The sequence below is a fragment of the Beta vulgaris genome, chromosome 5 (assembly GCF_026745355.1).
Source record: "Beta vulgaris subsp. vulgaris cultivar EL10 chromosome 5, EL10.2, whole genome shotgun sequence".
Lineage (NCBI taxonomy): Eukaryota > Viridiplantae > Streptophyta > Magnoliopsida > Caryophyllales > Amaranthaceae > Beta > Beta vulgaris.
This window is the reverse complement of record NC_079206.1, coordinates 65159787-65183363: the sequence shown is the minus strand read 5'-3', so window position 1 is coordinate 65183363 and position 23577 is coordinate 65159787. Positions and strand designations below refer to the sequence as shown.

The 23577-nt window shown below is 34.8% G+C and overlaps 3 protein-coding genes across 5 annotated transcripts; 1 reads left to right on the top strand and 2 right to left on the bottom strand.

The window, feature by feature from the left end:
- Positions 1 to 9377: 9377 nt before the first annotated feature.
- LOC104894575 (2-methyl-6-phytyl-1,4-hydroquinone methyltransferase, chloroplastic) lies at positions 9378 to 12721 on the top strand. The gene is made up of 3 exons (XM_010680839.4): positions 9378 to 10234; positions 11274 to 11580; positions 12357 to 12721. Exons 1-3 carry the CDS (start codon positions 9672 to 9674, stop codon positions 12510 to 12512), a joined length of 1026 nt encoding a protein of 341 aa, XP_010679141.1. The 5' UTR covers positions 9378 to 9671; the 3' UTR covers positions 12513 to 12721.
- A 1719-nt stretch (positions 12722 to 14440) lies between these two features.
- On the bottom strand, positions 14441 to 21693 carry LOC104894574 (peptidyl-prolyl cis-trans isomerase CYP63). 3 transcript variants are annotated; one of them, XM_010680836.4, is made up of 14 exons: positions 21516 to 21693; positions 19521 to 19618; positions 19338 to 19392; positions 19054 to 19142; positions 18266 to 18290; positions 18114 to 18152; positions 17912 to 18029; positions 17607 to 17767; positions 17152 to 17509; positions 16987 to 17069; positions 16039 to 16237; positions 15559 to 15891; positions 15402 to 15479; positions 14441 to 15010 (listed from the first exon to the last, which is right to left on the bottom strand). In XM_010680836.4, the coding sequence occupies exons 2-14, from the start codon at positions 19596 to 19598 to the stop codon at positions 14653 to 14655; spliced, it is 1974 nt and encodes a 657-aa protein (XP_010679138.2). In that variant the 5' UTR covers positions 19599 to 19618; positions 21516 to 21693; the 3' UTR covers positions 14441 to 14652. The 3 variants fall into 3 exon arrangements, with proteins under 3 accessions (XP_010679138.2, XP_010679137.2, XP_010679140.2); XM_010680835.4 differs by having other exon boundaries at positions 14441 to 15016; positions 21516 to 21692; XM_010680838.4 differs by having other exon boundaries at positions 14441 to 15016; positions 17161 to 17509; positions 21516 to 21692.
- A 118-nt stretch (positions 21694 to 21811) lies between these two features.
- On the bottom strand, positions 21812 to 22525 carry LOC125497419 (uncharacterized). Its single transcript, XM_048644235.1, has one exon. It carries the CDS (start codon positions 22523 to 22525, stop codon positions 21812 to 21814), a length of 714 nt encoding a protein of 237 aa, XP_048500192.1.
- Positions 22526 to 23577: the final 1052 nt, after the last annotated feature.

The following is a 23577-nucleotide window of genomic DNA, read 5'->3' as shown; positions in this document are numbered from 1 at the left end:
AATTTTTACTTATTGATGATTGAAGATATTAATGGTTAAAATAATACATTGGCAAACGTGAAAACAAGAAGTATTGCACTTATTTAGAAACGGAGGAAGTATATGTTTCACAAATCACAAGACCCACAAAGCTAGTTAAGGAGCAATAATATTGTGTTGTTAATTAGCTAGAATATACCCCTAGTTTAGAGTTCTATGAAATACTAATTACGTGATTAGAATTTGATAATGATTGAATTGAGAGTCTAAACTCTAATGCAAGAATATTTCGAATTGTACTATAAAGATTATAAAGTGCTTCCAACCTAAATCTATAGGTTTAATTCCATTATTCCTACAGCCTAGCCACGAAATAGTGCAAAAATAAGACAAAAACTGTCTTATTAGAAGAATAATGCAATACTCATGACTTAGACCCCTAAATGACTAGTTGTATTGTAGGGTTAATGTTCCATTGAGAAAACAATATTAGCCCTACTATCACATGCGGAAACCCTAAAAGGTCTATTCCTCATATTTAGAGTAACAAAAGTGCATGATTACTAATTTTACAAAAAATATGAATGAAAGAAAAAATATATGGAGGTATATCGTTATCATAATTGACAATAAAGATGAATGGACTTGATAAAATTAATGTAGCCTCAATTATATAGTTATTTTTGAATATATACAAAATAGATGACCTAAACAAAGAACCGAATTGGAATGAAACAGCTCCAACACGAATCAATATAACCTCATTTCTTATGACTAAATATAAATTATTGATCTAATAAAGAATAAGCTAATTGACAACAATATAATAATTTTGTTGGGGATTTCTTTCGTACAGTAAATTAAAATGAATATTACTCAAAAGGCATTATTAGTTATTCATTCAAATCTAAATATATTAAACTTTCTCTAAAAGATTACAACAATTTTTGAGTAGTTTCGATTTTAATTGCGTTGAGGAAGCATCGTTAGATGAACCTTTCACTCGTACTAGCCAAATTTTCTTAGTATAATGATGTATATATTTCAACTTCGAGATATATAATTAAAGAACAAAAAAACTTGAATTGACTAGGTCCATAATAACTTATTGTGCACTAAATTATATGATGTAATAAGTTTTCTTTTAATATAGTCAATTATTATATAGTATAATTACCTTATATATAGTCAAAGTTTGTATGATATAGTCAAATTTTCGTATGATGTAGATGATTTTTTATCTAATATAATCAATTTTTATATAATAAAAGTCAATTTAGGTGCACAATAAATTATTGTAAACCTATTTTATCCAAGACATTTTGTATAAATTAATATTTTTTTATTAGGAAAGATAATTGGTCAGAAGACGAACTCCTGCTAGGTACTAGCCTGCAGAACACACGCGCTAAGAGGCTGGGTATAAGGCTAAACAACCCACAAGTAAATGCCCAACATATTGTTGGGATAAGGATTTGAATCCTCAACAATATCCTGACATTCGGAATAATATTCCACTGAACTACCACCTCCACCTCAATAATCTTCTCTTTTTATTCTATATTTTTGCTCAAAAAGCTTTATTTCGAATACTAGGTGAATTAATTAAGTGCTTAGAGTACCAAGTAGGTGCCCATGGTATTAAACTATTAATGTTACTGTTACTACATTACTCTAGCATATAGGTTAGTTTATGTATGTTTGCAACAAATTTGATGATTGGATAGAAGTGGATTTGGGAATGCTGTATCAATCATGAATTGATATGGGATTCTCATACCTCCCATTTCTGGGATTTAGCAGTTGGACCACCTAGAAGACTGAAATAATACTACTACAGTTATTTAACCTCTCCTTAAATTACAAATTACTATTATTTTTTTTCTATCTTATGGGAAATAATGCAGAACTTGGGAGGTAAAATAAAGTAGCCACGCACTTCTGTATATGATGGAATTTTCATCTTTTAGGTCAAACAAAATTTATCTGTGAAACTGTGACCAAAGCACTATTACGATCTATAAATGCTTAAGAACTTCTACTTTATCATTTAACCCTAGTTCTAGTTGACTACGGAAATTAAGTACCATTTTTTTCAAGTTACAATTTTTTTTTGTTTTTATTGTTGAAGTTTTGTGCCTTGAAAATCGTTAGAAATTGGTATCGCAGGCCCGACCGATATGATCTGGTAGGTACGCCCGATCGGACGACATCCGTCGCGAACTACGACCTGGCGGACGTTGTTCGATTGGGTCCGAGACTGTAGTAGCTTGGAAAAGTTGTTCTCTCGATCGGACGGATGTCGCCCGACCCTATTGGGAGGTTTAGCGGCTACGCGGTTTTCGTTCTTTCATTTTTTGAGTTATCTTTTAGGGTTTTGTACAGGGTTCCTTATATTATAAAAGGGTTCTTGGTGTTCATTATTTAATACACGGCTTTAGAAACACTTTTAGCCTTTGGTAAATTCTTGGACTCGTATTATTCTCTCTGGTTTTTCTCCATTATAGTGAAGAAGCTCTAATCCTCTATCTGTGTGGATGTAGGTTAAATTTGACTGAACCACGTAAATTTTTGTGTTATTTGTTTGTTCATCTTAATTGTTTTCTCACCTTTAATTATTATTTCATTAATTTTGTTCCGCATTGAATCAAACTACAACCCCTGTTTACTCACATTTATATATTACTCCCTCCATCCATAATATATATTATATAATGCTCGTTTCCTTGTTCTGAGGTTAAACTTCAATCTTGAACAAATTTTCTCATTAATATGTACAATGTAAGATCTTGTCAAATTCGTTTAAAGTGTATGTACTTTCGTAATATCAACTTTTATATGCTTGTTTAATACGGAATTGAAGATATCGAAAATCAAAGGTACATATTGTAGACCGTATAAAAAAGAAAACAACCACTATATTATGTAACGGAGAAAGTGAGTTCGATTAAAACCAAATAAAAAAGATTTTTCAAAATCAAAGATAGATAAAAGAAGGGAAATAATAAATGTTATGAACAGTGACTCAGTAGCAGCAGTTGGCATGTTTGTCCAGTAATGGTGAAGGTATCATCTGGATTTATTAATTGATTAATAATTAATGATACTTAGATAATTTGTAACGTTATTAAGAGGATGAGATTAATTAGTAAAATGCAAGCAATGCAATCATGTCAGTTAATCTAAAGATAACTAATCTGCAGAACTTCTGCACATGATAGGTTTACTTATCAAGAGACCTTAACACACACCCTTTTTCTCCCAAATTATAGGTAGAAATAAGATTTTCTTGATTCAAAGTCAGAGGAGGGAATATTACGTCCACGTGAATAATTTGATCAACTTATGAATAACACATCAATTAAAATGTACTCATTGAAAGATGAAGAGAAATGCAGTAAAAGTAAATTTTGGATATATATTCTATCAAAGAATCGGAAAACTAAATTGCTTATATTATAAATTAAAAAGAGAGGATCAATGATGTCTTGACTTAGTAGTTAAGATTGAGGTGCTGTGAACGATAGGTCACACGTTCGAATCCTCCTCCCCTTCTTTGTACTTTGTACTACCTTCGTGGCTCATATGAATAAAAAAAATTAAAAAGAAAGGTGGGTGCATTTTCCAAATTGATGATTTGTGAATTAGATAAGAATGTACGTATAACAATCAATTTGCATATTGTTCACTCTATTAAATTAAGATATAATTCTTTTTCATATCCTCGTTTCTTTTTATATTTTCAATTTTTGATGATAATTTGAGTTCATAAGTATGTAGTCATAGTAATGCACTATTTGCTCTTATGACCAACATTGAGGTTTAAGGTATATTAGGTCATAAATTAGAATCTGAAATAGATTGATTCAAGTAGATATCATTTATTTAATTTGATAAGGTTTTGAAGCGATATTCAAGACACAAAATCGAATTTCTGTCATATAAATACTGAAATACATAATTACCCTTCTAGCTCCTCTAACAACCAAAAAGAAAAAGAACCCTTCTATTAAAAAAAAAAAAAAAAAACTTTGAAAGTACTACAAGTCTACCCTTTTTAGTAATTATGCATGTGGAAGTGCATGCTGGGCCTTGGATTCTATATAGCAAATTTGGATCAATTGAAAACTGCTTTGAAGCCGAAGTACATGTCGAGTAGGCCCAGTTTGTGTGATTAAACCCAAACGTAAATCACAAACATGAGAAAAAAAGGCTTTAAAAAGCCAAGGTTAAATTTTATACTTCTTCCGTTTTAAATTAATTGGACACTTTCATTTTTTATGTATGTCCATGAAAAACTTTGAACACATATATATTTTTTATTATTGTATTTGTAAAAATTATAAGAAGTACATATTAAGACGAATATAACAAATTGCGCATGACCTTTCTTTTATTCACGCATAAATCACAAACGATGGTCAAAGTGAAATTTGTGACTAGTGAAAAATGTCAAAATATCATATTTAATTTGAAACAGAGAAAGTACTAGAAAAATGCTACTTTAAATATATTTTTGTTTTTAGTTGCCTTTGTGAGTTTTCTTTCAAAAAAAAACACATTTCTCCTATAAAAATTCTAGAAAATAAACCGACCCCTAAAAAACCCAAATTCTTATTAACACTCATTATGTAGTAATCTACTATCATTTTTTTAATATCTTTTGTGGAGCAATGATCTTTACAAAGCTTGCTTCTCCCGTGATTTGATATGAATACTTAAAAGGAAACATTGGAATTTGTACACAAGTTGTTGATTCTTGATAGGCTATGTATGGTCTAAACATTCTCAATTGATATAAATATACCTATGTATTAATATAGTAATTAAGCGATTGCATAAAAAAATTAGTAATTAAGAGAACGCCAAAGTTAGCCGGTAACTATAGCAATCTTAATTTAAATAATTAACCACTTGATGCAAATTGTTATATTTATACTAATTTAGTACCTCAGTTTTCTCCTCCCTAAAAGTACCATAAGAGGTTCACGTTAAACGCGTCAAGTTGTTGAATTCCACAAGTAACAATTGCCTTATAAACCCTATTAGTTTTTCCTAGCTACATGCATGTTGAGACTCATATACTCACTTGCTTAGAGTAGTAGGATGCACTTGCCAAGTAGATAAAATGATAGTAATATCTATATCAAAGTGATTCTATTTTAAGTATTGGGTACAGTTTTAAAGATTTCGATAGCTGAACTAGTTGACATGTATTTATTGATTTTTAAATATATTTTCAATCATTGAAGATGAATAAAAATATTCAAATTTGTTGGTGATGAATTTGAAAGTTCTTAAGTGAATCATAATATTTGTTGTTAATAATAGTACAAGTGAAAAAGTAATGTCAGCGATATAAATCTATGTGTTAGTCGTTCTTCTGTTGTTATATATTCTCGCTTAGTAAGCTGGTCTCGAGTTTGAATTCAACTTAATAACATGATGAACTAATTGAGTTGAGTTGAAATCGACCAAAATTATTTTTGCCTTTATTAATAATGATGCAAGTCGATTGGGTTCTAGATGTGATTGCTCGGGAGCAAACATTATCATATGAAATAAAGGGAATAATTAGTTATAATTTGTGACTAGAAAACAAATGTCATGACCATTATTAGTTATTACTCGTGAAAAATGAGTTAAGTATAAGAGAACATGTAGCTCCTTTGGAGATCTATTGAATTGGCACACACATGCTCTAACAAAAGATATATAACTATATGCTTATCTAAAACATACACCTTCCCTTCACCCAAAAATATTATCTGTATAACTATAAATCAAAGTCCTTAATAAACTTTTCTAAATAATTCAAACTACGAATTATTTTCATTAGATTAATAATTATAATTTTCTATCATCAAATACATAATAGTATTGTTTGATTTTCTGAGTCAAACTTATAAATCTTTGCTGGTGAAATATTATTTCAGTTAATTCTTACCATATTCATGTCAATGCATAATTTTATTACATCAATAATTTGACAATTTTTATTAATACGTGATTAAAGAGGTTAGTAGTTCCTGTAGTATACCGAAAACTATAAAAGTTAAACATAACAATTAATAAGTAATGGAAGTGTATTAATATACTATATATTTACTTAAACATCTTTTAGGTTTTGTTTTGGTAGTCAAAAACGAATATAAGATGCTAAAAAGAGTGGACTAGTGGTCTCCTAGGCTGGCAATTAGCTTGGTAACTTCCCTTCTTCACATGCCTATACCCCTCCTACTATATTAAGTGATACTAAACTACTATAATTAGAATATTTTGTACGTAAGTGATGTATGATGATGACATTGCAAGTAATTAAGCTGAACTCCCAAGTTGATGTATTACAAATGTGAGTCAATTAGATCACACTTACAAGTTGCAACTTGCAACATCAAAAACTACAATTACTTTTTTTTTAATTGCTAAAATAAAACACAACAATGTTTTAATAAAATTAGGTCCGGTTTTTTTAGACTTATTTTCAGTTCAATTTCTCTCCACAACTTCAGTTTCTCTCAGTTTAGTTAAGTTAATTTCAGTTAATTTTAATTCATTTTAGTTCAGTTCATTTCAATTTATGCGAGTCCAAAAGGATGAAACTCAGGACATGTTCTTCCCAATTTATTTTCAGTTCAGTACAGTTTAATTCAATTCAATTCAACTCTGGACAAATACTTTTACTCTCACATATCACTATTCATTTCAGTTCAGTTCAATTCAATTAAGCTCAGCTGTGGACAATACTTTTACTCTTACATATCACTATTCATTTTAGTTCAATTCAATTCAAATCAATTTAGTTCAATTTAATTCAATTCAGTCTGGCTGTTTTAGGTAGAAGAGAACCGGTCCTCAATGATAAGAGTACAATTTACTTCCGTTTTTTCAGCCACAATTGCAGTCCTTGCTTGCTGGGGAACTATAAATATTTGTTGTTGATGATGCAACACTGAGGTAGTAATACTTAGACTAACATTAGTACTATAAATTTATTAGACTACAGTTGTGTCAGTGAAGGCCTTTAATTTAGTTATCGTACTATAATAAGCGTATTTAATTATGCACTTAGCGGCTCAAAAGAAAAAATGTTGCATTCTATTACTATCTTAGTAACCAGAATCTTTACAATTTGTCACTATATAGTGGATTTCAGTTCATTAACTAACAATTTTGAGGTGTTTTCCTATAAAAAGGAATTCATTTATAAAGCAATAATTACTTTTGATCAGATCTTGAGAGATTCAGATCTTGAACTTGTTCTCTTTTAATCTTCTAGTATCTCTTAGATGTTGTCTTTTACCAAATTTAATCTTTTATCTCTTACATGCGATAGTTTTTTTTGGTAAGATGAATAATTTCTGGGTTATTCTCATACATGATTTGATTTAGGGCCCCCATACACTCTTAAGGAGGGGAGATTGTGAGATTATTTGTCCTCTAAGTATTCTTTATTTAGTGAGATTCAAACCCTTAACTTTGAGGTCATGAGGTGGGATTCAAACCCTTAACCTTGAGATCGTGAGGTGGAATTCCCACCAAATGAGTCAAGCCAATATTCATTTTTACAGGCAATAGTGCCATTTACCAAAAAAAAAAATCATTAATACGCTAGCATTGGTTTCATAGAGAAAGCTTAGATAGATGAAAAACATTTTAGATACTAAATTAAGAAAAAAAAAATCATCTTTTTCCACCCTTCGAACTTCAAATTAACTAATTTCCATTGTTTCGATCATTACTTTTCATCATTTACAAACCAAACAAAGAAAAGCATAATTTATTTTTTATCTCTAAAAAACTACTCTATTTCTTGTTATCTCTAAAAAAAAACTACTATGTTGTCAAAAATTATTAAGAGAGGCGGTCTAGTTTCAATATAAAAATAGAGAAAGCTTAGATAGATGAAAAACATTTTAGATACTAAATTAAGAAAAAAAAAATCATCTTTTTCCACCCTTCGAACTTCAAATTAACTAATTTCCATTGTTTCGAACATTACTTTTCATCATTTACAAACCAAACAAAGAAAAGCAGAATTTATTTTTTATCTCTAAGAAACTACTCTATTTCTTGTTATCTCTAAAAAAAAAACTACTATGCTGTCAAAAATTATTAAGAGAGGCTGTCTAGTTTCAATATAAAAATAGACATAGTCACTAAATGAATTAAACTAGTCATTTAAAGAGATTAACCTAGTCACTATTGGGGTATTCTCTTTTAAATATTAGGTTTATTATTGCCTAATTTTAATTTAAAAGTATGCGATCTCTTACAAGACAAACTCGTCTGTTGTTGCTCAACTTATCACGAACCAAGATATTGGAACAATATATGTTCACCAAAACATACAATTGCGTATGACATATTGACATCTAACCCACTAAGAAATAGCCCAGTGCAAATGGGTAGATCCAAGTAATCGATTAGTCTCGTTAGTTTATCCACAAACCAAGTATGTGGAAGGCCTAGCCCAGTCACGATGATGGGCTTCATTAATTATCCATCTCCTAAGAAAGTTTTGACTCCAAACTGTAGTTAGAAATGTGACTATAAACATCAACATAAACATAAAAATAAAATAAACATAAACGTAAGGCTTAACAAGAATTTTTCGAGTTCGAGACAAGCTTGAGATTTACTCGATTAACAATTTAAATAATAATATTATATTTTAATATTGTTGTATTTTATTGGCTCAATAATAGTATTTGATTTAGGCTAAATGTTGTACGAAATACTTTTCATTTGTTAGTTGAGGGTGTGTTTTCATGATTACAAATAAGTTCCAATGATCATGGATAAAGGTGAAATCAAATTTGATTAGGTCAAATAAGATCTAATAACTATCTTTCAGATAAATTCGGATGAACAAAACGTATTGCAAATCGTATTGGATATACAACAATCCTACATAATAATGGGTATCATTTTGCTTGTATATAAGTTCACCCACCCCAAATGTTTTCAAATTTAACAAGTATCAAGTTTAAACTGCGCTCATATACAAATGAGTTAAGCTGAACCACCAAACTTTTAGTCCATCTAAATCCAAAGTGTGTGTGAGAATAGTTGTATACAGGTATATAAGACGACCAATCCTAACATAATCACGTGTCAACCCATTTGATCAAATGTGTTGAAAATCCCATTTATTTATCTCGAGTTAAATTTGAGTCGAGTTGTTAGATGACAGATTCGATCATCCTAATCGTGTTGGAAAAATTACAAATGATGGTGTAATAATCTTGTGCACATTAAAAATTAACCGTTAGGTTTAAGTCGAGTTATCAGATGACAAATCCAATCACCTAGGGCCTAGCCATGTTGAAAATTACAAAATTACAAATGAGGGTGTAATACCTTTGCACACATTGAAGATTAACTAGCATTATACATCAAGTGATTTGGCGGATTAGTCGAGTAAACACCACCTATCAGTCTATCACAACCATCAAGTGATAGAAAGAGCGGGCCACTCTGCATCATTTCAGTCCATAAAGATTATCTATGGTGTTTATTTAGTGTTCATCTTCCACCTCTCTCTCTTCCTCTCTCTTCCTTCATTGGGTAAGATTTGTCCTTTTTCTCTCTTGTTTTTCATGCTCATTATTTTTTGTGAAGAAAAAAGGCCAAAACTTTGTTAATTTCAGTGAATTTTGCATCTGGGTTTTTCATTATTTAGTGAATTCATGGCTTGTTCTATGCTAAATGGTGCTGATAAACTTGCCCTAATCAGTGGAATTACCCCAAATAGGCTAGGATTTTCTGGGTCAGATTTCAATAGCAAGTACCAAATTCCCAAATTAAGTTTAGTCCCAAGTCCCAGAAATTTGAGGTCAAAAACCCTAATTACAAAATGCAGTGTTTCAGCTTCAAGACCATCTTCTCAACCTAGGTTTATTCAGCACAAAAAAGAGGCATTTTGGTTTTACAGGTTTTTGTCAATTGTTTATGACAAAATCATAAATCCTGGACATTGGACTGAAGATATGAGAGAAGATGCTTTAGAACCTGCTGATTTGAATAATAGGAATATGTTGGTTGTTGATGTTGGTGGTGGAACTGGGTTTACTACATTGGGAATTGTGAAACATGTTGATGCTAAGAATGTTACAATTTTGGATCAATCACCTCATCAACTTGCTAAGGCAAAAGAGAAGGAGCCTTTGAAAGACTGTAAAATTATTGAAGGTGATGCTGAAGATCTTCCATTTCCTACTGATTATGCTGATAGATATGTTTCTGCTGGAAGGTATTGTATTGTTGCTGGAATTTTTTGAGTTTTTCTGTCAATTTATGGTTTAATTTTTGTTGTTTGTGCTTAGAATTGTATATTTTTTTGGGTGAGTTTGTTGTTTTATGTATGACTTCTACAAATTGTTTTGCATGGATTTATTTTGGGTGAGTTTGTTGTTGTAACTTCTATGTATAATCTGTACAAATTGTTTTGCATGAGACCTATTTTGGGTGAGTTTGTTGTTGTATGTATAACCTCTACAAATTGTTTTGCATGGACCTAGAGAGGTTGCTGATTGAGGTCTTGTTAGTATCTTGATTCGGGAGATTATACAACCTTAGGGTTGAAATGAGTGAATTATGTACATGGTGATGCTACTTTAAAGCTGTTGGAAGGAGCACTGAAAGTGATGATGGTATTTGAAAATGAAAATTATGGGAAGTTTTTACTTTTCGGAGCAATATATTAGACAAATTTGTTAGGGATGTTTAGCCAATAGCATAAGAATTATGAGTGCACGAGTTATGAAATGAAGTTTCAGTTATCTTTGTCAAGTTACTAGTGCAATTTCCATTCCCTTTTAATTTTTAAGCAACAAATTGTTGTTGTATTTAGTACTCTATTATAATGTGATATGATACCGAAGCATTACAAAGTTTCCATTAGAAATATGCATTCACAAGACATGCTGAAATTGAATTTTGGAGGTGTCGTAGTCTTTGTGTGCTTTGTATGCCATTGTTGGAACCGATCTTTTGTTTCTTTCAACTCTGAATCTGTAAGGAATATACATATGAGGTGGATTTGAATAATGTTTTTATGAGAGGGTGAAAAGGTTCGACACAGGAAATCTGCATTGGCAAGACATGCTAGAATTAATGGTGTTGAAGGTGGTCAAGAGGTTTTATTTGTGCATTGTCGCATTTGTACGTCACTTGTAATGTCCAATTAATTTACACGACGCAGGTTTATAGTGTGTCTTCCTGCGGGAGTTTTTTTGTTTCTTTCAGGAAAACATGAGTTAATATGAATGCTGTTGTTTGATTGATCTCAGTATCGAGTACTGGCCTGATCCACAACGAGGCATAAGGGAAGCATACAGGGTGCTAAAATTGGGAGGCAAAGCATGCCTGATTGGTCCTGTTTATCCAACATTCTGGCTTTCTCGCTTTTTTGCGGATGTCTGGATGCTCTTTCCAAAGGAGGAAGAGTATATTGAATGGTTTACGAAAGCAGGTTTTAAGGATGTTCAAATTAAAAGGATTGGCCCTAAGTGGTATCGTGGGGTTCGGCGTCATGGGCTCATTATGGGCTGCTCTGTGACAGGTGTGAAACCTGCTTCTGGAGATTCTCCCTTGCAGGTAATTTGTCTTTCTATTTTTTGTATATGTAGATTGAACTGGAGTTTATTTTGAGTTAACTGTTGCTTTTTATTCAGTCAAGAGTTGCCTATCTACATCTGTTAGACTGCTACACTTTCTAGTATAAGAAATGTCCAAAATTTAGATTCCAGTTTTAGATGGTTCATGGCTAAATTACGTGTTGTGTAGATTCATGATGGCAAGAGGATATCCTCATTGGTCTATTTCCATGTGTTTTTGCAATCTGAGACACGGTTTTAAGGAACTTCACTTGTGAGTTATTTGGAGTTTGATTCCAATACAGGTCCTACGTTAAACAAATGTTATTGTACACCCAATAAGACTATTATGCAATTATTCTAGTAGAAGTATGTTGTTTAGACTCCGCATCTCAGCCTAGTATCCATGTTAGATTCTTGACACTCCAATATGAGTATAGGCACCTCCTATTCCATTTTAGACCAAAGATCGAAATTCTTGCTTCTAATGAAGTGGAGTAGTTAAGTTTGACACTTGTCCAACACGATGTTTTTCGGACTCTTCATTTACCCTCATTACCCGTGTCACATCTTCAACACTCTGACATGACTTTGACACACCATCTGGCATCTTGTGCTGAAGTCATGGAGCTCTTTTAATAAAACAGCTATGTCAAACTGAGTACCTATGTCCCGAGTAACATAGGATTCCTACGTGAGTATGCAGGTCTGAGTAACATTGGTTAGATGTGCAGAGTTATAATGTCTTGATTCTCATTTGACATTTATCTGCTGCAGCTTGGTCCAAAAGTTGAGGATGTGCAAGAACCAGTGAATACATGGGTGTTTCTCTATCGTTTCATCCTCGGAGGGCTGGCATCAATATACTATGTACTGGTTCCCATCTACATGTGGATCAAGGACAAAATTGTTCCAAGGGGACTACCAATATAAGGTATGGTATGACAGCAAGGGAATTGTGAGTTCGGATATGAAACTGTTCATGGACGAGGTTGATTTCACATCTACAACATTTTAATAAATATGTAGATCTTGGTGGTAGCTATGTAATTAGAGTTATGAAACTGTTTGAGCAAGTCCCGTTGCATTTTGGAATAGTTAGCTGGAGAAACTGCACTTAATTAATATTAGTATTGTTATCAGCTCTTCTGTCCAGTAATTAGCTAAAGCTCAAGTTTGCGTAGGCACGAGCAATAACCGTTTTGGTTATTTTTACAAGTTAAAACAGGTTCATTAATTTCTTTCATGTTCTGGTCGAAAAACCACCTTTAGAGCCTTTTGAGTCACACATCATTGCTGCACGAAGATTATCGAGTCTTGAAACATGGTGAAAAGGTGAGTATGGTTGGGGATGATTCATTCGTTCCTAATAGTTCCCCGACTACACAAATCCTATGTATAAGAAAAAAATTATCTTGTGTTTTCGAAAAATATCAACATTTACAAGTTGCTTTTTTTTCTTCGACTTGTGGCCGTGGAAAAGAAATGTGCAAAATTTTAAGGGATAGATGAAATTCCCTTTTCTATTGTCACATATGTGACTTGTGATGTAGCAAGTTTACTTCTCATGATCAACCATTAAACACTAGTTGCATATGCACGCGATGCGTGCGTCGACAATCTTATGCAGTTATATATAAATGGACATATTTTTTATGTAGAATTATTTTTATAGTGATGTAAATTATTGAGGTTCTTTTGTAGATGTTATTATCTTTTTAAATTAAAGGTGTATGATGTTTAATTGTTCAATACCATCACTGTAAAAGTTGGTAGATGAGTTAATAATTTTCTTTTCAGCAATTTTAGTGTAGTTCTTTAACAATTATAAATGTTAATAAACCATATTGTTTGAACTTTCTAAATATGAAATATTATGTTATGTTGCTAACTTTTTTTGGTTGAAGATTCTAATGATTTCGTGAATTAATTGTGTCAATCTAGTTTGTCAAGTTATTAATGGTATTGCATATTCCATTTTTGACCTACTCATATGGCAAGTTTCATTGATTATCATTTTTCAATTTTTTATAAAAAGAAAAACTTAAATGATTAGAGGGTATTTTAGTTACTTCAAAAGAGGACACCACACCTCCTCCCTTGGCTTATATAATAGAGATTGGAGAAGATAAATTCCTGAAAAGGCTTATTTCTTAGAGTTTGTCTTGTAAGAAACTGTTTACTTAAAGAGAATTAGCCCAATAGTGATTAGGTTAATTTCTTTCAGTGACTAGTTTAATATATTTAGTAGTTAGGTTTATTTTTATGTTAAAATTAGACCGTCTCTTTTAATAATATTTTGTATTTCTTATATCCAACCGAATAAGCATTCTACCTGTTTTTTGGGATTTGATTCTTCTCCCTACTTTTTGGTATAAACTTTGAGACTTTGACCCCCTACGATAGTCATCTAAGAAGCAAACATTTACAAGTATTACACTTTTGTTGATGTAAAGTTGCAACTCATTTGCCTCATCTATTGCACTTTGTTGCTGTCATTTTTTGAACTTTTCTTTGGTGGAGATATATCATCTCAAATGGAGAGTTTTCTTTGATCTTAACCGTCTTGGCTTCGCCTTCGCCTTCCGGCCCTTCAAGCAAAAGATTATATGGCCAACAGAAGACCCGATCCCGTTGTATATAGAGCCACAAAGAACACTGGTGGTGCTTATGTATATGTATACGCAATCTAACGACAGATTTCGATACCACCTTCAAAACTATAACCAACTAAATTAGTTGACCTCCACAGACTTAAACACTATTTCTTGGTCATCACCAGCTACTTGATTCTAAACCATATCCCATATCACTGTCATCCCTCATCTAGCATAACTGAATTAGAACGGAAACCAATGATGTGAAAAAATTGAGCTACACCCTTTTCAGCATCCGAAAATGTACCAAACATATGCTAAAATTCTTAAACAAAGTTTCAAAACACAAAGTGCAGAGTCAAGCCACTCCTCCCTAGGCCCACACTAGATACTACAACTTTTTCTAGAACATAAATTTCGATTCCAATGTAACAAAATGGAAACATGTGCATTAACGCCAACTTCCGCGCCGAAATCTACTTTGATCCAGCATCAGGGCTAGCATCTCCATAGGCAACCAGACTTTTTTGTCCAACAGGTGAGCTTGAGGGTGACCTGGCAGGAGATACAGAGCCTCTCTTCCTTTGCTTTAGTGAACCAGCATTGGGTGAGCTTGAACGGGATGAGCTACGTCCCCTGGACCTTGATCTTGATCTTGACCTTGACCTTGCTTTTGCGGGAGAACGTCGATAATCTGCTCGGGGGCCAAGACGAGATCGCAGCCTATCACTTAATTCAGGACGTCTCTCTTTAGGACTGGAACCACGAACTGGACTTCGGCTCCTATCACGCCTGACGCCACGCCTATCACTTGGACTGCGGGAAAGACTTCGACTCCTCCTAAATCAAAATGCCAGTATGATCAAGTTTATACTTGAAAAGAGTATCAATCATCATTAACTAACCAAGTCTATCTGAGATCAGATTGAAAAATTCACCCAACTGGCTAAAACCCATTCAAAACTGACTTGCAATCCTACTTTCTGATGAAAAAAACTTTGAAATCTTGAAAGCCCGTGAGAATTATTAAAAAATGCTTTTCAAACCCGTAAAAAGTTGGAATCGACCAACCGGACCCATATAGTAGCATAACATTGCACATAACCTGAGACCCAGACCAATCTGTTTGACAAACAAGAGGCCTCATTTTCACCATTTGAAGTCATAAGGATATTCCATCCAACAACAAACAAAAAAGAGTAACTGGCAAGGGAGAAAAAGAAACCTTGGGGATCTCCTTCTTGGAGGGCTCCTGTAACGACGACGAGGGGAGCGATCTAAATTACCTCTATAGCTCGAAAACCTGTGACATACAAGAAAGGGTCAGCTACAAGGCAATCTTTTTTTTTCTTTTCAACACAAGCAAAATATCAATAAATTACCTATCCCGGTTCCTGTCATAATTATTCCTACCACCATAATTGAATTGCCTACGAGGTGAGCGCTCTGGAGAAGGAGTCCTGTATCGACGTGCAAAGGCAAACTTCTCGGTGAACCCTCGACCCTTTCTAACACGCGTTGGTTGACCATTTTCAGAAGTAGTTTTAGACACTTCTTGTCCTTGTGCAGAAGCAGGAGGCAGAATAGGGTCCTCAACAGGAACTATACCCTCATCCCGTGGCTCAGAACTCCCCCTTCGCTCTTTATCAGGGCTTACACTGGTGTTTCTCCTTGGGCTAATTTCTCGACTTTTTTTGGGACTAGGAAACTGGCCCCTGAGTAGATAGAAATCAATTCAATTATGGAGTACAAAATAAACCTTCAATCTTAATTGGTAATCTTAAACCCCAATTATGTATAAAAACCTAAATATAACTCCCAACATAATAACAAAGCAAGAAGGATTTAGTTAATCAACATACCTAGATTTTTCTACGCCTTCATCAACAGAACGTGATTCCACAATTTTGTCAAATTTAGTTTCCCTGCCATTTGCAGTGTTTGAAACACGCTCTGCCTCTCGAGAAAATTCATCTTCCCCATTTGGTTGGCTCACCGCTTTCTGCACATGAGCCTTCTGTTGCTGCTCCTCAATAGATGCAGAGGATTTTTTCTCCAACTCTGGTACATCAGCAAGCAATGCAAGTAAAAAGAATTGATTGTGAGGCTCAACTATAGATAGATAGTGAGAGGTGCATACTATAAAGATAATGTATAGATTAAGTCGGGAGGTCAGAACATGTATATTAAAATGGGATGGAGGGAGTATATCACTTTTACATACACGACTATGACCTGCCTTCTCTAACATTAAAAAGAATTGCTAGACTTCAAAATTATGCTTCATCCGCTCTATAATTCATGGAGCACTTGTAAGTTCATGCCTTCATGGTCTCCAACGCACTAATTTGACCATTAATATCTTCAATTATGTATTTAGAAATAATTATGATCATTTGATATTTAAAAACTACGCATTGAGATGAATCTAACAAGATCTGACATGACTAATTTTATTTTATACAATGGTGAGAATTCGTGGTCAAAGTTTATATAAAATTTGACCTTTAAAAGTGTTGCATGAATCATGGTACCGAGGAATTAGTTTATAACCAGTGTTACTCCGACACCTTCAATTACCTCAAAAACGGGGTGTCGTGTCCGACACGACACTTGGATACTCTATTTAAACTAAAAATTTTGCTTTTTTCTACAATATAGCCGAGTCGGACACTTGGACACCCGTATCCGAGCAGACGCTCAATCCGTGTTTGAGTAACATACTTTATAACTAATAGCCAGAAACAAAAATGTAAATCAGAAGATTCATATCTAAGAGCTTATGAAAGTTGACAATCATCTCATCTTACTGGAAGAATCACGATGCCTAGACTTTTTTTCCTCAGAGGTGCTTCCACTACTTGTTTCACTGTCACTTGAGCTTTTAGAACTCCTGTAAACAGACACAAAGGGTTGGCAATGTGGAAGACGATAAAGAAAAGGGCATGACAAAAGACTGCTTATTATATACACACCATTTAGACCTTTTTTTAGTTTTCCCATCACGTCGACTTCTTTTTCTGCTCCCCCCACTCTTTTTTTGCAATCGTTTCGGGCCTTTAGAGGATCTCTTCCTCTTCCGGCGTCTTTCATCACTGGAGGAACTGGAGTCAGATGAGCCAGAACTAGAAGAATCTGAGTCTGAAGTGTGGGAACCAGAATCTGAATCTGAATCTGAATATGAATCTGATGACGAGCTGCTATATGAGTCGGATGAAGAGTATCTCCTCTTCTTTCTCCTCCTGTCTTTTGGAGATCTCTTACGTCGCCCTCTAGCTTTGCCATCTGAAATATCGTCAGAACTCAAAGGCTTCCTTAACTTTTTTACTTTCCCTGAAGGAGACACCCATACGCACCAACAAGTCAAGGTCAAACATCAGAAATCAGCAACCTCATATTAAAGCTCGTATTAACAGATTGCTAATCTCACCTTTCTCTGGCTTAACAGCAGTTACATTTTTACCAGAAGAAACTTCGCCACAATCAACTATTTTGACTTGTTTAGTAGGTTGTCCCTCAGAAGTTCCGAACTGTTCGATATTTTTCACAACATCCATTCCTTCCACAACCTTTCCAAAGACAACATGCTTCCTGACATATGATAATTCAAACATCCATCAATTTTGAATTTAATATAGAAAAAGGGGGCAATCTGTATATGAGCACATGTGACATGTGTCCAAACTCCGTAATCCTCATAGGGTTTGAGGAAACAAAGAAGAGAATGACATGTACCCATCAAGATGAGGTGTACGCTTGAAGGTTATAAAGAACTGAGATCCGTTGGTATCACGACCACAGTTTGCCATAGAGAGGAAACCAGTTCCAGTATGCTCCAATTTGAAATTCTCATCTTCACGAAAAAGAAAAACTAATGTCATACAACCAACAGCTAAGGCAACCACCAATATCAGGCAACTTGATAAAGAAATGCTACCTGCAAACTTGCCTCCATAGATACTTTCTCCACCAGTGCCTGCAAAGCAGTAAAATTTTGTTCCTTACATCTGGGCATGAACATATAAGTTATACAGACATCTGCATCATTTTAATTTCAAATTGACGGATCAATAGAAGTTTAGGCCATACCATCTCCCTTTGAAAAATCACCCCCCTGTACAATAAACAAAATGGTCAGACTTCTACTAGTGCGTGTTGTTTCAAAGTGTAATGCAAGACCAATCAGCAACCGGCTTTCAAAAATAGAAAGCAATTACCCAAAAAAAAAAAACAGAAAAAAACAAAGGCATGTATGTGAAGGATAGCATATTATATAGGCCTTGAGCCGTAACTATCAAAGCAATACTAACCTCCCATCACTAGACTTTAAATCAAAAGAAGATTTCTAGTTCTGCAGTTCTTACCTCTATACTCACTCTCTTTTGAGTAACAATCTGCTCATGGCATGGGGATTCTCTAGCACTATAATAACCATATCCGTTAAACGAAAGCATGAACTGTATGAGTGGATATTTAATAATATTTACCAATTTAAATGTTCCAGCTCCAAGATTTAACTAATGTACCTCCTATTCTCAAAAGAAATTAACAATCACCAGCTAAATTTGGTTAAACGGAGAAACCCAACTGGTTTATAACTGCTGAGATACATCAAAATTTTAAACAGGAAACAGAAGAGAAAATAGCACACAGCTAAAAAGACATTAAGCTTCTCAGAAAGATCTAGTTCATAAGAATTAACACAAGATAGAAACAAAGATAATTTGATCTTGCTAAGAAAAAAGTGCAAGGCCTTCTACAATGAGATATTCAAGCACAAAGTCTATGCAAACAGATAAGATCAACTTCAACAGCCTCCCCTCCCCCAACAGACAAGAAGCATAACAAAGAAATGATAATGGTTAAAGAGGAAATACTTGGGCCATAAATCCCTTAATTATGCGGTGGAAATTTGTTCCCTTGAAGTGTAAAGGTTTCCCTGTAGTAGCTCCAACACCTTTCTCACCTGAGACGGACAAACAGCAAACAGATATCTTTAGTCAGCATGGAGTGCAAAAGCCAAAGAAGGCTGAGTCATGATTATATACTCTTAATAGTGAACAGGGGGAAGTTCATTGCTTGGAGAACGAGTTACAGTCAAGCAAAAACGGAACGTGAAGGAAATAAAAACAAGGGTTCCATTCAAAAAAATAAGAGTTACCTGTGCAGAGTACCCGGAAGTTTTCTGCAGTTTTAGGAACCACATCTGCAAAAAGCTGCAGGCTCAAAGCAAGCATGTCAACAATATGACTTACAGAGGATATATGTATATACAAAATGAAAAATGCCTATAGCACTAGAAAGGAGCAATGAAGATAAAAAAAATGCATCAAATCCCAATTACCTCTATAACGATTCTTTGCACAGGATCTCCACCAATTGATACATCAAGAAACACATGAGGGTTCTTTTTCTTAGACATATTTCCTCAGACTGTAGAACCTGAAAAGGTATCAGATAAAAGTTAGGATCAATTCCAAATAGGTCAGATACTACTACTCATCAACAATCTCCAACTTTCTAAAGATATAGGAACCTTCATTCCAAAAGCAAAAAAAGTATCAACAATTTCAGTGGTTCTGCCTCACTAGTGATTAGAGTTTGAAGCTTTTAGAAACATACACTTCAAGAAAATGGAAGCTAGCAGTAACAGCTAGCAGCCTAGCCTGAGTTGCCTAACAAATTCAGATCAAAAGCACCGTCGATAATATAAAATCATTTCTAACTTTTCTTTTCCTTGCAGAAACTAGAGAACTGCACCTATTCTAACCTAGCAGTCTTCTACGAAAGCTAGCTTGCAACCAATTATAGTCAAGAGAACCTGAGCAATAAGTTGTTTGCTTAGCCAGATACTTCTTCCTTTACGAACTAAACTTAGCATTTGCATTCCACAGGTAGCATGTCACATGATCACATCCCTTGATGGGAAATGTCCACTGGACAGATCAAGGCTTTGTCAAACCCACTAAGATTGCCATACACTAGCAACAAGCATTTAACTTCTATTACATAAAGTATGCTTCTATTAATTTCTCTCAAAGAAACATACCGCCAAAATCCATTTCTGTGGACTTGCAGGATAAGGATCATAGAAAATAAAATTTATACTTGCCAAAGACTGCTCACATATGATGATGCTAAACTACTGGCACACTACTACATGAAATTTGCAGCACAAACCAAGACTTCAATGACTAGGCAAGGTCACCAAGATCACTTCAATTCCATCATGCACTAAAAGGAACCTTAGATTTCATCTCAATCTAGTGATGAATCACTGTTGAAAACCTCAATCTGCAATACATACCCATTGAATTTATCAATTTTCGGGATATAGATATCTCCTAATTTCCAAAAATTACAGCACTGTCAGTATTTCTCTTCGCTGCCAAATGTGCATGGAGTACTACTTTGTGAACAATCTCATTTTGTACACAACAAGAGTGCAATAGCAAGATTTAGTCATGCACACAATCTTCAATCTTGAAGTCTAATAGAGCTTGTAACAAACATTACAACCACCACTCAATTCGTATGCTGGAGCTAGAACATTATATCACACTGAGGACAGTACATCTTCTAATGGAGCCTTCAGCCACAGACTCAAATTGGTAACTACTCATACTTCAGCCTTTGGCAAGCTGAATCTTCCAGCAAAAAGATCCCCTCTTCGCCATCTTAAGTCGAATCGTAAACCCGCAAAGCATTGCCTTTCACGTTGCATTCTTGCATATGAAAAATAGATCTTATTCAACCAGGTTCACTAACCATCCCTTCTACCAAATCTCAACAAATCACCACAAGTCCATAAAGATAAGAATCACAACCAGTTTCCACTACATTCACCTTTAAAGGAGCCCTATTATTTCCTCACCTTCTAAATTAATTGTGCATTCAAACGAAACCGTTTACAATGGTTAAAGAAAATTAACAAAAGCTACATTCTAACACAGGCAAAAAGAAAAGAGCTACATAGAAGAAGAACAAAACCATAAATCCCTAATTATCAAAGAACGGAAAGATTTATAAGAAAGATAAACTCTACCCATAAACAAACAATGGCAATAATTCGCAAATTTCAGTCATGAATGATAAATCCCTAAAACCCTAAAACTATAAACCCTAAACCCCTAAACCCAGAAAAAAATTGTCTTTAAAGAAGTTACACAATCTACAACTATAAGGACGAAGTTTACCTTCAAAATCAGCAGTGAATTGTGAACGAAATAGATGAACTATTATATTCAACTATTCATGCAAATAATAAGCCTATAAACGAATTAAATGAGAAAAAGAAAACCCAAAATGATATATTTTTTTTGGGAGAGAAAGAATTTACCTTTGATCAGAAAGAAACAAGTTTTCAGCAATTAAAAGGGGGAAGGAATGCAATGAAGGTGGAAAAAACAGATTTACAGAGTGAGAGAGAGAGGAAGAGAGAAAGGCTGCTGAGCTCTACTCAACAGTTCTAGAGAAAGATGTGCATAGTATTATTTTCTTCCACATCCTCTATTTTGCAAAATTTTCCCAATTTCCCTTACCCTCTTTTGGATCTCTTTTGTAGATGTCGTATTTACCTTTTCGATAGATAGTTTTTTTTTTTTTTTTGTTTAAGGGCAAAGAAAAGTACATTAATTAAAGGGACAAAGTATCCATAAGTACATAAGGTGTTACAGTACTAGGACAGTGATGCTCCCAACATTGTTCAACACCAAAAGGCACAACTCTAGCAAGGTTAGGGGCAACAGTATTCCCATCCCTTTTAACATGAGGAAAAGAAACAGAAGAAAATGCATTACACATAGAAAGAATGTCCCCAAGTATTGCATCCAAATCTGAGAAGAAAATTGTTGCTTTCGTTAACCTCTTCGTTACTACCAGAGAGTCGGATTCAAAAATCATATCACCATACCCATGAGCTTTGGCCAAGCGGGTTGCCATGTAAATGGCCTTGCATTCAGCTACGTCGGGAGGCCAGTAGGCACGCACACGTCTAGTTACAGCAAAGCACACCTTACCTTCCGAGTCGCGGGCTATCACTCCAAGTCCCACCCATCCTTCCTCGGCCAAACTTGCATCCGTGTTCAATTTAATAGCGCCAGCCGGGGGAGCATACCATCGGCTTGGGCTCGGAGCCGCAGGGGGGCGCACTCCTCCATAAATCCTCACAGCATAGTTATTAAAATCATCAACTTGTCTCATAATTCTCTGGCCCACAACAGTGGCAGGGTGACTTGTATGCTCAAAGATTCTCCTGTTTCTTTCAACCCAAACGTTCAATAGGATATAACAACCCTTTTGAACCACATTTGCATCCATCTGACTCCATCTGACTAGGGAATCACACATGGCTTCATCTTCCACCCTCGGAATAATATGTAACTGCCCAGCTCTTCCCACAATTTGATTGACATTGGGCAGCAATAGAATAAATGTGATTGCGTCTCATCCTCTCTGGCACAACAGGGGCACCCTGCATCGTCAATGAGGTGGCGTCTCTGAAGCACTTTCTTTACTGAGAGTGAACTTGTGCAAGTGCGCCACATGAAATGACGTACCTTAGGCGACACATTTAAGCTCCATAATATATTCCACACTCTATGAAAATCCTCCAGGTTCCCCCCTTTTCCCAACATATAAGCAGTTTTCACCGAATAAGTGTCGTCCTTAGAGTACGCCCAAGTTAACTCGTCCTGTAGACATCTAGTGCTTAAAGGAATGGCCATTATACACTGTTGATCGAACCCAAAGATCCATCCCCACCACAAACACCTTCTTTAATCAAACAAACGTTACATTTAAAAAAGAAAAAATTGATAAAAACAGACCCAACTATTGGACATCTTCTTTAATCAGTCTCAACATTTAATTATTTTTAGTTGGACCCAATTATTGCATGACTTTGCCTGGTGACCTGATAACCTAGTGTATCAGGTTAAACCCATTACACACGTGACTTGCACCTGACTTTTACAACTTTTATTTTTGTTTCCCCTTTTTTTCTTTTTTTTTTTGCTTTCCCAAATCCACCCCCTCCTGTCCCCAACCCAGAACACCACCCACAACCCCCCCCCCACGCGTTCGGTTGTTCGAACCCAAAGATCCATCCCCACCAGAAACACCAACCACCCCCACCGCCGACTACTCTTTCGCTTCTCTCACTCCATCCGGCCATCCCTCTTCACCTCCTCACTCACTTCATCCTTCCTCCTTCACAAAACAACCGCCACTGGTTCCCTCGCTCACTCCATCCTTCCTCCTTCGCACAACGACAACCATCAGTGCCCTCACTCAAGCCACATGTGCTCTCTCTCCAACAACAATCACCAACGTCGGCGACGATGACAGCAACAATGCTGATTTTCTCGCCTCTCATGCCCGCTCTTTCACGCCTGTCTTCT

Excerpts from the sequence above, each read along its gene's own strand:
- LOC104894575 (XM_010680839.4), top strand. The coding sequence starts at position 9,672 with ATGGCTTGTTCTATGCTAAATGGTGCTGATAAACTTGCCCTAATCAGT. Across the intron at positions 10,235-11,273 it reads AGATATGTTTCTGCTGGAAG|TATCGAGTACTGGCCTGATC; the intron begins GTATTGTATTGT and ends GATTGATCTCAG. Across the intron at positions 11,581-12,356 it reads CTGGAGATTCTCCCTTGCAG|CTTGGTCCAAAAGTTGAGGA; the intron begins GTAATTTGTCTT and ends TATCTGCTGCAG.
- LOC104894574 (XM_010680835.4), bottom strand. The coding sequence starts at position 19,598 with ATGTCTAAGAAAAAGAACCCTCATGTGTTTCTTGATGTATCAATTGGT. Across the intron at positions 17,768-17,911 it reads CGTACACCTCATCTTGATGG|GAAGCATGTTGTCTTTGGAA; the intron begins GTACATGTCATT and ends ATCATATGTCAG. Across the intron at positions 16,238-16,986 it reads TAGGCATCGTGATTCTTCCA|AGTTGGAGAAAAAATCCTCT; the intron begins GTAAGATGAGAT and ends CTGATGTACCAG.
- LOC125497419 (XM_048644235.1), bottom strand. The coding sequence starts at position 22,525 with ATGTGTGATTCCCTAGTCAGATGGAGTCAGATGGATGCAAATGTGGTT.